This window comes from Capricornis sumatraensis, chromosome 8 (genome assembly GCF_032405125.1).
Source record: "Capricornis sumatraensis isolate serow.1 chromosome 8, serow.2, whole genome shotgun sequence".
Classification (NCBI taxonomy): domain Eukaryota; kingdom Metazoa; phylum Chordata; class Mammalia; order Artiodactyla; family Bovidae; genus Capricornis; species Capricornis sumatraensis.
In genome coordinates, this window is record NC_091076.1 from 33088405 (window position 1) to 33101869 (window position 13465).

The following is a 13465-nucleotide window of genomic DNA, read 5'->3' on the forward strand; positions in this document are numbered from 1 at the left end:
GTCTCAGGGTAGATAGCTTGAGCATAAGGATGATGGGAGCTGTCACAGGGCTCTGAGTGCCAGAGCCACTTCCCTTATGAAACTTACTCACGCCCATCTAATAAGCCAATTTTGGAACCTGCCTCCTTTTGTCAGGCCGTTTTCTTCGCCAGCAAATGCCACCAGCCCAGGAGCCCACGTCTGAACTTAATGCCGCCACAGGCTAGAGATGAAAGCATTACAGACCCCTTTTAGGTTTCCGACTGGCAGATCTCTGGGTTGAGAGAAGAAAAGGATCCTCGATTCCCCAGAATTATAAACACTTTAAGTCAAGCTGCTTGCTCTGACATGTGAGACGTTCATGTTAGATGTATTAATCTGTTGAGAGGGTCGATAAAGCCAACTTAAAATTCATTTCAGTAATAGCCTGTGTTATAGGCAAGCCTGGGCTGATTTTTTTTTTTTTTTTTTTAAGTATTAGAGCATTTTGGTTTGGAATCTATTAAGCTGCCTCATGGACCTAAAAGTAGGAAATTCACTGGAGCAATGTGCAATGGCAAAATCTGTCCAAATCTGTGTTGAGAAATACCATAATGATAATTTTTATACCATAACTTCTTGGGAGCAACATTGGTTGCAAAGTATTTTCACTCTCAGCATTTACTTAGTCTTTTGATTCCTATAATGGCCCTAAAATGGGGTAGGTCAGGCATTATTTCGGTCTGATTGAGACTTGGGTCTGGAAGCCAGCCTGCTCCTGAAATCACATGGCAAATATCCAGTAAAAATAAGTATCTGGTATCCTTGCTATGTTCACAACCTGAATTGAACCATTTTTCCTTGACCCATCCTGTATAATTCTTTCCCATCCATTTTGGGTATTCTCAGGAATCTGACCCCTTTCCTGGTTCATCCCTTCATCCCTCAGACTTGACACCTGAGTCTGCTCTTCTGATCTGCCCTCTAATTCCTGTGTGTGCGTGCGTGCGTGTGTGTGCATGCGTGTGTGCGCGTGCGTGCGTGTGTTAGTCACTCAGCTGTGTCTGACTCTTTGTGACCCCATGGACTGTAGCCCACTAGGCTCCTCTGTCCATGGAATTCTCCAGGCAGGAACACTGGAGTGGGTTGCCATTCCCTTCTCCAGGGGATCTTCACAACCCAGGGATCAGACCTGGGGCTCCTGCACTGCAGGCAGGTTCTTTACCATCTGAGCCACCAGGGAAGCCCTCCTCTAATTTCTACTAACTTCAATTACAACTTTGGTCTGCTTCTTTGATTAGCTGACTCGCAACTGCTGCCAGGTAAATACCTTACATGCCCAAACAACATCTCAGCAATTACTTAATACTACTGCTTGAAATGCTAATACTAATATTACTTGAAATAATAATAACAGCAATAGCAATAACTGTCATTTGAGTACTTATAATGAGTCAGATATCGTTTTCCATATTTTATTTCCCTGAAAATTTGAACCCCAGACTATCCCTAAGAAAAAGATACAACTTTAGTCCGTAACATACAGATAAGTTACAAAGAATCTGGGTGAACCCAATTGGTGTAGTTGAAAGAGCATGGACATGTGTTCTGGTTCTGCTCAGTTCTCACTGTGTGACTTTAGACTAGTTACCTACACTTTCCGTGCCTTGGTTTGATCATCTGTGAAAAACAGGACTGATAATCTCTACCATCTGAGGTTGCTGTGAAGACTCAATGAGAAAGAGCCTGGTACACAGTTGGATCTCAAAAAAAGTGACTTTCACTTGTCTCTTTTAGGGCTTTTATCTTCTGCTTCTGAATACAGCTATGAAGTCGATACTGTGGAATTCCAAGTGCAATTTTCTAAAAAGTGATGGTACTAACTTCCTTCTTCGTAAGTCATCAAATATGGCTGTATAATTTCATCAAGGAAGACAGGGAGAGGGGAAGGGGATCCTTGCTGGTAGAGGTGTAGGACATGCTTTTCAATTTCAGGGCTGGTTGAGAGTAACGGCTGCAGTGACGTGTAAGCATTCAGTCTGCGATTTGAGGGAGTGACCTTGAGACCGAATCGAGGGCACCGACCTGGTCCGACAAAGAAACCCCTGTATTGGCTAAATAATGTATAAGGGATTTCCATTGGGCAACTGGGAGAAAATTGAATTATTTAATGTATTTCCATTTCGATGAGTTAATCAAGATAATTGCTGTTTTCTTGGATCTTTGTCTTTTATTTTCGTAATTAACAAGGTGCCCGTTTGGAGAAGGGAATTTAGCCAGTGAACTTTGTACAAACTGCTGTGACTTTTTCTTTTTTGGTGCAAATTGTATTCAAAAATCTATGATAGCTCCTTTTGTTTGGGACGCTAGGATTGCGAGAAACTGATGCTTGATCAAGGTTGAGAAAAACTTAGGGTTCAAAGATTCAAGTTCATTTGGGATTAACAAACTCTGTACGGGGCAGCAGGGCAGGACTGCAGGAGCATGAGCTCTGGTATCAGACAGATGTGGGCCGTGACCCCTGTTCTGTGAGGCCTCACTAGACAGTAATGGACAAATGAGCCTCTCTGAGCCTCAGCGTCTCCGTTTCTGCTTCTTCCAGAGATGATTCGCGGCCTGAATACAGTAACACAGTTCCTAGCCCATCAGTGATGGGCAGCGAGGCTAGTTCCTTCCCTCTCTCCCATGTACTTGTCTAATATTTGACAGCCTCAGTTGTGTGGGACATGGCTAAAACCTCAAAAAGCAGCTTAAAAAGGATCTAAGTAGAAATAGATGTTACAAGTCTATTCATTAAAATACCTCATAGAGGAACACCCTGGAGATATATATACATATTTAATTTTGGCGAGGATTATAATAAGCTGCATGTCTGGTTCTCTGACTACACCATTTAAGAACCCCTGCCCTGGATGAAGAGAAGGGAAGCGAGCTACTGAAGTCGGCCACCACAATTGGAACAATGATATGATAGCGCCACATGGAGGGAGGAGGTGGTAAAACTAAGGATTAGGCACAGGCGCTAAGGAAAGAACCGTTTAGAATCACTTCAGGCAGGAATGGACGGGTCTATAGCCTCATTTTCCGGGAACCAGCTTCATATCGAGGTAGGAGACAGATGGGCCCCCGGGCTAGACACCTGCTATTTGTTGAGTGGAGTAAAATTCAAGCTTTGCTCTCACCCAGACACTCCAAGGACAAAGCTAGTGGCAAAAGCTGAGCTCTGCTAAAGTAAAGCAGTAAGAGGCCCACTCCTGAGGTCAAGGACAACTTCCCTGCCTGCCCAAGTGCAGGGAGGCTCCTTGGGGGTCGAAAGGGAGGGGACCCCGCCCCGTAAGTATGGACATGCACCCACAGGCCTCTGTGGTGGGATCCACCTTAGCAAAAAGTTGTGCACGCATCCTGGGGAGGGTCCTAGGACCAGTCACAGGTGAAGAAAGAAACTAGACAATGGGTCAAAAGTAAACAAAGACTCAGAAGGATAATCCTAGATAAGTGATTTAAATCACCTTCTTACTGTGCGCCTCCTCATTCCGGATGCCCACACTCGTCTCCGGGTATGTCTCTCTGAATTACTGTGTTCCTCTTCACTGCAGAGAATGACCATCCCTTTCTTTCTGGATGTGTTTCTCTGCCCTGCTTCTGAGTCAGATAAACAAACTGTTTTCCTGTGTGCTCTCCCAGACATTATGTTGTGTCTCTAATAATAAACTTCCTGTTTTTACAGTTTTTGCCTCCTTGAAACATTCTTGCTTTCAAACTGGGGCAAGAGTCAGGACCCCTTTACTTCTAGCCTCTAGTCCCTGGTTTTCTAGTGACTAGGATTCCTGGTTTTCATCCAGGTTACCCAGGTTCAATCCCAGGGCAGGGAGCTGAGATCTTTCTTCAGGACTACACACTGCTGTTTCTCTGAGATCAATATGGCAGCATCAAATGCCTTGTTTCTTGTTAATGACCTTGACTCATAAAAGAAAGATTTATGCCTGTATAACAGAAAGGGAGGCATCTAATGCACTTCATAAGTTCCATCTAAAATGTTAAAAGTGAAAGAAAAAGTTTTGAATCATAAAGATGTGGACTTGTGAAGCGAGTTAGAAAGAGAAAGATAAATACCATATTCTAACCCATATATACGGAATCTAGAAACATGGTACGGAAGACTTTATTTACAGGGCAACAGTGGAGAAACAGACATAGAGAACAGACTTACGGACATGGGGAGAGGGGAGCAGAGGGTGAGATGTATGGAAAGAGTAACATGGAAACTCACATTACCATATGTAAAATAGACAGCCAACGAGACTTTGCTATATGTCTCAGGAAACTCAAACAGGGGCTCTGTATCAACCTAGCGGGGTGGGATGGGGAGGGAGATGGGAGGGAGGCTCAAAAGGGAGGGGATATATGTATACCTGTGGCTGATTCATGTTGAGGTTTGACAGAAAACAGCAAAATTCTGTAAAGCAATTATCCTTCAATGAAAAATAAACTAATTAAAAAAAAAGATGTGGACTTGGATTATGTGGACAATTGCTGACACTTAACCAAGTATTTTCCATCTATGTCACCTCCCTGTAGTGAGTCCATGGGGGAAGGTTTCTGTTTTACAGAGGTGGAAGCTGAGGCCCAGAGAGATTAAGTCCACAGGGAAAGCTGGATTCAAGCCCAGCTTCTCTGACTTCAGAGCTCATGCCTTTCCTACCACACGATGTTCCTTCCTAGGAGTAATCATGTGGGTTATTAACATGCAGAACATGTAATCGGTCATGGTTTGAATCTCCAGCGAATTAAAATAAAAAACATCCATAAATGAACACTTCATCAGTTGACCTCTAATTCTACAGTGCACCCATGAAACAAAACCCCCAAACGGCCTGGTCTTGACACTTACTCATAAAACGTGGTCCACCCGTTTTCATTGCTCTTGGTGGCTAGCAGGCCAGAGTTGCCGTGGTATGTCATCATGGCCAACTCGTGCCCTTGTGTGGTCACACTCTTGAGTGCACTGTTGGTGCCCATGGTCACCCAGTACACCTGGCCATCCGGGACCACCAGCCAGAGGGGCATCCCTGTGGAGTCTCTGCGGACGTTGACCACGTTGCCGTTGTTGTCTGTGATGAGCGTGATGTCACCATCCCCGGTGTAGGTGAAGTTGTACAGGTAATCTCCCGTGGGTAGGCTTTGGGTGTACAGATGCTTGCCACTGGTATCAAACAGGTAGAGCTCCTGGTCGATCGGGGAGGACAGCTCATACATGTTCTGGGTGTTGAGGAAAGGCTTGTTCTTCCTGATAAACCGGATTCGGATATTCCCAAGGTCGGCCACATAAAGCTCCCCGTCAGCACACACAGCCAAGGAAGATGGGATATTCAGCTTCGCGTCTTTGGCGTAACCATCATCTCCAGAGAAACAGTCACAGTTGACATCATTTTTACAGTCACAGCCACTGGGGGCCCCGGCAACCAGTGAGATCTCTCCGCTGGTGGTGACCTGCCTGACGCGGTTGATCTTCTTCTCGTCGGTCTCAGCAATATATAGGACCCCATTGTGAGAGACGGCCAGGGCAGTGGCCGATTCCAGGGTCGCGTGCACGGCCACCTTGCTCAGCAGGAAGTGGTCGATGCCGGGCACCTGGCAGTGCATGGGCCTCCCGGCGACGATGCGCACCTGGTGATTTTCAGAGATCTGCAAGACCACGTTGTTGTCCAGGACATAGAGGGAGTTGTCCATCGGGTTGACGGCTAGGTCTGTGGGCCACTCCAGGCGAACCTGATAATGGAGACACGGACACTCAGAGGCCTGGCGAGGTGCCCACCACTGATCACCCCACACCCCGTAGAGCCCTGGGTCGCTGTAGAGGGCGCCAAGCGCCAGCACAGGCAGCCCTGCCTGATCAGCAGGCAGCAGCCTGTCATCATCCGCGGATGTCAGCCCCTGATCAGACAGAAACTATGCGAGAGCCCCGCCGAGACATCCGATGGTCTACGTTTGGCTGACGAAACACAGAGAAGGGGATAACAAACACATAAACAAGAGGAACAGGTGAGAGGAGAGACTACGGAGTCAGACAGGCCTGGATTCAGATCCCCGTTCCCCCACTCAGAACCTTGGGCGAGTTACTTTGCCTCTCTGAGCCTCAATATTCACATCTGTGAGATAAGCAATGATAATAGTCCCGAGGGTCTGACCTCCCAGAAGCGGTCAAAGAATGGCAGCTAATGTTACGGAGGTGGGAGGGGAAGGCAGATGGAGTCTGGAGGCTGAAGGAGAAGTTGTTTAGAGGCTTAAGGAAGGTTTTACGTGAATCGTCGCTAAATGCATGACAGAGGATTTCTCAGTGCTTTGAGTTCATGGAGTAGCACATGGCTAGGGGCTGGGGATGTAAAGTAAAAGCAACCCTGGCCCCTGTCTGACGTAGTTGTAGACCTGTGATTCTCAAATCTGGCTACACAGGAAGGACCCGTGGTGATTTAAGAAAGTATTGATGCTAAAATTCCACTTCTGATCAATTAAATCAATTAAATTAGATCCCTGGGTATGGGGCTCTGGGAAAGGCACAAAAGCATCCTGGATGATCCTAATATGTGCCTTGGAATCAAAACTGGATCCTTCTCCTTCAAGGGTGATCTCTGGCCTAAGAGTGTTGGCATCGCCTGAGAGCTGGTCCGTATAGCAGAAAGGTAGCCCCACCCCAAACCTACTGAATCTGAATTGGCATTTCAACAAAACCCCTTGGAGGCTCCTGCACACACATACTGAAATTGGTGATACCTTGCTTTGGATGATGGTTTCTAGCACCTCAGAGAACAAGTCCACCTGGGAGAGATGAACACGTCAGCTATGGGAATGGAGGGTTCAGAGGTCCTGGGCCCCAGGTCTGAGCCTCCTCTGAGCCAGGCCAGGATGCCAGCAAGGATCACAGGAGGCTGGCCTGCAGGTGGGCATGCAGGGGACTGCGGCCTGGCAGGTCTAAGGTGAGGATGCTGTTTCTTGCCTTGGTGGCCTTGGAGGCTGGGATGTTGGGTATCTCGCCCTGGGAGGTGCTGGCACTAAGGGAAGCCCTTTGCCAGCTGTGTTCCCAGAGAGGTCCAGCCACAATGCACATAGGCGGACAGCTGCTGCCTCCAGTTGCCTTATCCACCCCACGGCTGGGAACTCTTCGCCTTAGGATCCTGAGCCCCCCAAAAGTCCTTGACACTCTGTCCAACTTGGGGCTTATTTAAATAAATGTTATACCATTGAATGAGCCATTTCTCTTCCAGAAATTTACTCCTGTACACCCCTGACTACAGAAGTGCTTATCACAGCCATTTTTAATAATGGTGAAAGGCTGGAACCAACCCAGATGCCCAATGACAGAGACCTGGCTGAAGAAATGATAGCCCATTTCATTCACCCATAGGTTAGAGCACTCCGTGCAGCAGTTAAAAGTGATGTTACAGATGGATATTTAACGACATGGGAAGATGTTTGCTATGTATTAAGTAGAAAGAACAGTCTGCAGAACTGTAATCACAGTGTGATCCCAACTGGGGAAACCAGACAACAATAATGTAGATAAATGATGGACAGAAGTGGGGTTAAAAGCTTGAGGTTATATACTGAAATGTTAACCGGTGTTGGGAGGAGAGGCAATTTTAACTTTCTCCTTTGTCACTTAAAATTTTTTTTATTTCCTGAAATGTGCATATGGGAGTTGACTATAGTGAAAAGAAACCCCAGAAGACAATACACCTCTGGGACGTGGCCACCTCCATCCGGCCCTTGAGCTCGGGGCCCTTCTCAGCACGGAGCAGGCCCTGCCAGCTGCACTGCTCCGAGGGTCTGGTCTGCGTGCTTCCTCGCTCCCGGCCTGGGCCCCCTCTGCCCCACGGCACAGCACCAGCGGCTGGGCTGCCTCCCTTCACACTTCCCAGCACTCCCCGGAGCACAGCATCACAGCTGCCTTTGGCTGCATCAAGAACACAGTTTACTCTAAAGTGACAGGGGAATTTTCAATTTCCTAAAGCCCGTTTCTTGTCAACACTGGCTGCTAAATATTTTATGCCCTCTGGCCCTGTGGCGCCTTGGGGACATGCTTGCTGAGACCTTTCTGCCTGTCATTACGATGAAAAGACGGCTCCTTGATGGGTGGGGGGGTGGTGGGGGGGGAACCTGGGAGGGAGAGGGAGAGGAAGGGGGGAGGAGGAAGGACAAGCCTCTCCTACTCTCTCCTGTGTGCCCACGTGCACTCAGCCACCCAGGGAAGAAGGCAAAAGAAGTGCACTTGGAGTCACCGTGCAGGTGTGATGGTTCTGGACCAAGTCCCTACGCTGCTCTGATTTTACCTCCCTGTTAGCGATGCTCACGATGATCAATGATCACGTGAAGGCTTCATTTCCCATCACTAGAAAGGAGAGCTGAGGTCCCTCCAGCTCGCACTTCTGTCATCCTGAGATGGAATCAAGCTCCCTCCCCGCTCCCCAGAGCACGCTGTGCCTTTATCAAAGCTCCCTGACTTGACTGCCTCATTGCAGAGTTATTTGCAAAAACAGATCATCAAATGGATGGACAAATGACTGACTGGTGAATGGCATGGAAAGAGGGAGGGATTAGGGGTCCGGACACTTCACTTCTTAACTCAGTCCACCAGTGACCACAGGTGTGACCTTCCTCAAGTTACATGAGTGCTTTGAACTTTCCTTATATGTAGACGGTGCTAATAAATCTTGTATGAGTAGTCGTGAGGATCAAACGAGACGATGCACAAGGAAATTCTTTGTAAATTACAAAGAGAATGAATACTTACAGCCCATTATTAGCTGCCAGATACTGTGTGGGGCTCTTATGTAATATTTATTACCCCCTTCTACATACGGGAAAGAAGTTCAAAACGTTTTACATGATATCATGAAAAAAATTTCCTTTCTGCACCCCTGAGGGAACCTAGCACAGAGCTCTGCATTTATAATCACAGTTTTCTTCACCAAGTCTGTTTCCTCATCTATAAAACGGGGTATGTAATACCTACCTTGAGGGATTATTGCTGCTGTTCAGTCGCTAAGTCGCGTCCGGCTCTTTGCAACTTTGCGACTCCATGCAGGATTATGGTGACAATTAAATAAGGAAAGTCGTTATATCTATCTCTGTGTCCCCATTTGTAAGAGTGCCTGCACACAGTACGTTCTCAGGAAATCATTTTGGACTACGGACAGGGTGATACTCAGTGTCTGTGGTGACCGCAGGCTGCAGAGTTGAGAACTCAGGCCTGGTTCTGAACGGATGCTCCGGACAGATGGCAGCATCTCCCATCACGTCTCTACTCTCTGCCTCTCTCTATTTTCTCCTCCCACCTGGTCTTCAGTCTGAGCGAGCTCCTTGGTTCTCCCCTTTGCATTCTTACCTCTGAGCGGTTTCCCATTTCTCTGCCTCACCTCCCTGCTCCACACAGCAAAGCAGCTGCGTGTTTGTGATAGAGGAAGCTCTGAGGATGAAAGCCAGGCCCCTTCCCATATGCATGTATAAGAGTTTATCGCTATGCCAGAGAACGCAGTAAAAAGAATCGTGTGCTTCCATTTCAGACGAGGGTGCTGAGGACCGGGGGCAAGGAGATTTCAGTCCAGGATTTCTGAATTTAAGCATGGATTTTTTTTCCTGCCTCCACAATATGCCAGTTGTCTCCCAAGCCTTTGATCTGGGTGCTTGGCAGTACCTCCAGCTAAATCTAGACAATTTTCCAACGTGTGGATTGAAATTTTTTGGCACCCTGTGCTGGCTGGTGGAGGGCTTATTTGGAGAACTGAAGAGACTTCGACGTAACATCCTCAGGCTGTGGCCGCTTCCTGACGGGGTAAATCAAGCTTGCTTACAGACCGGAGAGGGAAACCCTCGAGCAAGCAAGGGGAAGCCTGCCAAATTGGAAAGACGGGTGGCAGAGAACAGATTCCCACTCGGGAGCATAACAATCAGTAGCTGGTACAGAGGGAAACCACACCAGCACCGGACAGGGAAGCAGGCAGCTGTGGAATGGCCGGCAGCAGCCCTGAGGTCCAGGGAAGGGGCTTGGTGACACGCTGGGAGCAGGGGTGGGCACAAGCTGGGAAGCCTCCCAGCCTCCGTCACCTGTTGAACCCAGGCAGCAGGTTGGCAGTGAGTGGCAAAGGGCCTGTATGCAGGCTCCCCTAGAAGCGAGGGTGTTTAAAAGCCAAGTGTGCCCATTGCTAACACCAACTTGAAATTTAATGCGATTTGAACCTCCTTGGATCTCTGGCTTTGCTAATCTTGACAAGATGGATATTCACTGATTCAGCACCAGCCAGGTTCTACTCAAGGACTGAGCAATAAAGGACACATCCTTTCTCAAGTCACTGTAGGACAAACCAGGGACACGCAGAACAGCAGCCAGAACCTTGTGTCTCTCTTGGGTCTACACGGGGCTCCTGGAGCGCACTCGCTAACGTTCAAACCCTGGTGTGGTAAGGTAAGTCCTTTCCTAACTGGCTCCAAAGCACACCTCCAGCTCCAACTCCTGCTACTTCCGTCTACAAACCCTATGTTCAGTGTTCAATCTTCCAATGTTCCTTGAATGTTTCCGGCCCACTAACATCTTTGTACCATTGCACATGCAGTTTCCATTGTGTGAAATGTCTCCTTTCTTCCTGTCACCCAACAAACTCCTATTCAACCTTCACAAGCTAGCACAAAGTCACCTCCTCTGTGAAAGCAGGACTAGAATTTCTGTTTAGTAATCACCTCCAGAGCGCTGAGTGGCACTCGGAGCTCTTACATACATCGTTTCCGTATTCTCAAGGCAGTCCTGCCAGGACAACATCAATTACTTCTATTTTAGAGATATGAAAAGCGAGGCTCAGAGGACCTCAGCAACTTGTCTAAAGTTATACAGCTGGTGAGTGGTAAAGCTGGGATTCAATCAATCCACTAATGAATTAATCAACAAACAAGTATTGGGTGTGCTGCTGTGTACCAGGAACCTGGTTACAGCAGAGGAAAGATGGACAGAATTCCTGTCCTCACGTAGCTTACAGCCTAGAGGGAGAACGGGCAATGTTCAAGTATCTGTGCATTCATGAGGTTACGGATTTAGATTTACACTGTATGAGCTCTCCTGCCTTCGAGGGCTACATGGGGCAGATTCCTTCAGTCCTCCGGGTCTTCCTGTGTCACCCGCTTGTCACCTCTGATGGCGACCTTCCAGAGCCCCACACTGTGCTGGACTCCTCTGCGTGTCGTTAGTGCTCTTAAGAGGCCCTGCACCAAGAGTGTGCTCACAAGCCTTGTGCAATACAAAGACCAACAGCCAGCAGGCAAGCCGGGTGCCCGTGAGAGGACAAGCATGCCGACCCAGGGCCCCAGCAGACAAAACCTTCTCCTTACCTGAGAGATATCCATCACAGAGTCACAGCTCAGGGGCCGGGCCGAGCTGAGATCGTTGGAGCCCAGCAGGGTGGAGATGACCCCGTTCTGATCAACGCGTCTGATCATGGTGCCGTCCACGAAATAGATCAGCCCCGACTTGTCCACGGTGATGCCTGGGGTGGAGAAGCCCAAACAGGACGTTTGGCCTTCGAGGTGGTCAACAACCCGCATACTCATGGGCACATCTCCTCTATGACTTGACTAGATCTTCCCCATGACATTTATCCCCTCTCTGAAGACAGCTGCCCAAGGGCTCGTACAAAGGGGATCAGCAGCCAGGTCTTCAGATTCCCCAGGCCTCTGGTTGTTCTACCTTGCTGCCTCTGGAGATATTTACTTATCATCTCAGTCATAAACAAAACCTGGACTCATAACTGCCGGGAGTTAAGCATTAGAGGCAGTGGCAAGGAGGAACATTTTCAATGAAAGAATGGTGGACTGTGTAAATTAACCTACTTCTGAAGACCTGAAATTATAATCATCAAATCCCCTTGATGGCAGTAATTTTTCTTTTCTTCCAGGACAATCATCCCTCACGCTTTTCTAGTCTATTACTATTTGATGTTATTCTATTCTAATTTTTAATTTCTTTGGCCACACCATGCAGCTTGCGGGATTTGAGTTCCCTGACCAGGGATTGAACCAGGCTCGCTGCAGTGGAAGTGCGGAGTCCTAACTACTGGACCGCCAGGGAGTTCTCTATTACTATTTTAGTTTCAGTGGTTATTTTAGAATTATAGAGCCTAAAAAAGAATCCTTTGGATTTGTGTAGGGAATATTGGTGAATTTAATGTCTAAAAAAGGCACAATGAATTATTCAACATTCCTTCCCTCCATTTGCTAGACTATCCCCCCTGCTGACTTTCTCCAGGGCCACCTGTGTGACCTTGGGCAAGTCACTGGATGTCCTTGCAATTGTTTTCTTAGCTATGAGATGAAAAGACTGTTCTAGATCTATATTTCTCACTTTTGGATGCGTATGACAATCACCTGGGAGCTAGCTAAAATGTACCACTCCCCCAGGAACCCGGTTCACAAAATCTCAAGTGCAGCCTGAACATCTACCTGTATTTTTGACCAGTGTCCTGGGTGATAATGATGTAAAAAGATACAAATCAAAGTTTGAGAACCACCCTAGTAAGTGAGGACTTCTTAACCAGTGATATGGATAAGAATCACCTGAAGAATCTTTAAATACCTGTATTTATACACACTCATCTGCTTGGTCTCACTCCCGGAAATACCATTAATAATTCACAGGGTGGCTGGGACTAGGACCAAGGCTCATGGGTGATACTGACACCCCAGGTCTAGAATCACAGGAGTCAGACATACCCTATAGAAGTGTGAACCGCTGAGGGGTCCTGGGGCCGAGAGACAGACAGGGTGTGCCCCTGAGGAACGCACGGTCTAGCTGAGGGGGCACAGGAATGACTTTGGACTCAGGGAGAGACAAGCCACAGCGGTTCATGGGGAAATAAAGGAGATTCTGGTCAGTTTCATCTTGTTTTCTCTGAGGGCAGGAACCGAAAGAAGGGGTCAGAAAAAGCTTCACGAGGTGGAGATGTTTAAAGTTAAAAAGCCTCCCAGTTATATAACCTTGGGGTAGCCACTTCACTTCCAAGTCTCAGTTTTTTCATGGATAAAATGCGGGTAATAACATCTGACCTGTGATAGTTAGCCCTTGATTACTGTAACGACTTAGAATTATAAGAACATGAAACCCACTCTGGGCTTGCTCTCAAGGGCCCACAGGTCTATGACTGGTCAGGAGGGTGGGGTTAGGACAGCCAAGGGCCTCTGCATGATGAACATCCACGGGAGCTGGGCTTTCTCCTGCCCGCTGCCTTAGGCTGTTCAGGGCTGAACAGTGATTTCACGTGGAGGACCGGCAGCCTTAAAGCGGGGGACGTCCTCCTCCTGTCCCTGCTTAGAATATAAACTAATTTCATTTTTTAAGCACAGGTGCTTAAGACAGGCGCTTTCTTGTCTGTGTGGCTGTGCTTGGTCTTTCTCCTCCATCTGCTATAGGACTGATGAATGCTCCAGGAACAACTGGGTTTCTTGTTTACAAAGCTGGCTGCACAGGCTA

The 13465-nt window shown here is 47.7% G+C and overlaps 1 protein-coding gene across 1 annotated transcript in view; it reads right to left on the reverse strand.

Moving 5' to 3' along the window:
• TENM4 (teneurin transmembrane protein 4) overlaps positions 1–13465 on the reverse strand; it is a 439221-nt gene that overhangs the window by 35089 nt on the left and 390667 nt on the right. Inside the window, exons 23-24 of the mRNA XM_068978818.1 lie at positions 11332–11486; positions 4850–5727 (exon numbers count right to left, since the gene is read on the reverse strand). Coding sequence (XP_068834919.1) covers positions 4850–5727; positions 11332–11486 — 1033 coding nt within the window. The remainder of the gene's footprint in view (positions 1–4849; positions 5728–11331; positions 11487–13465) is intronic.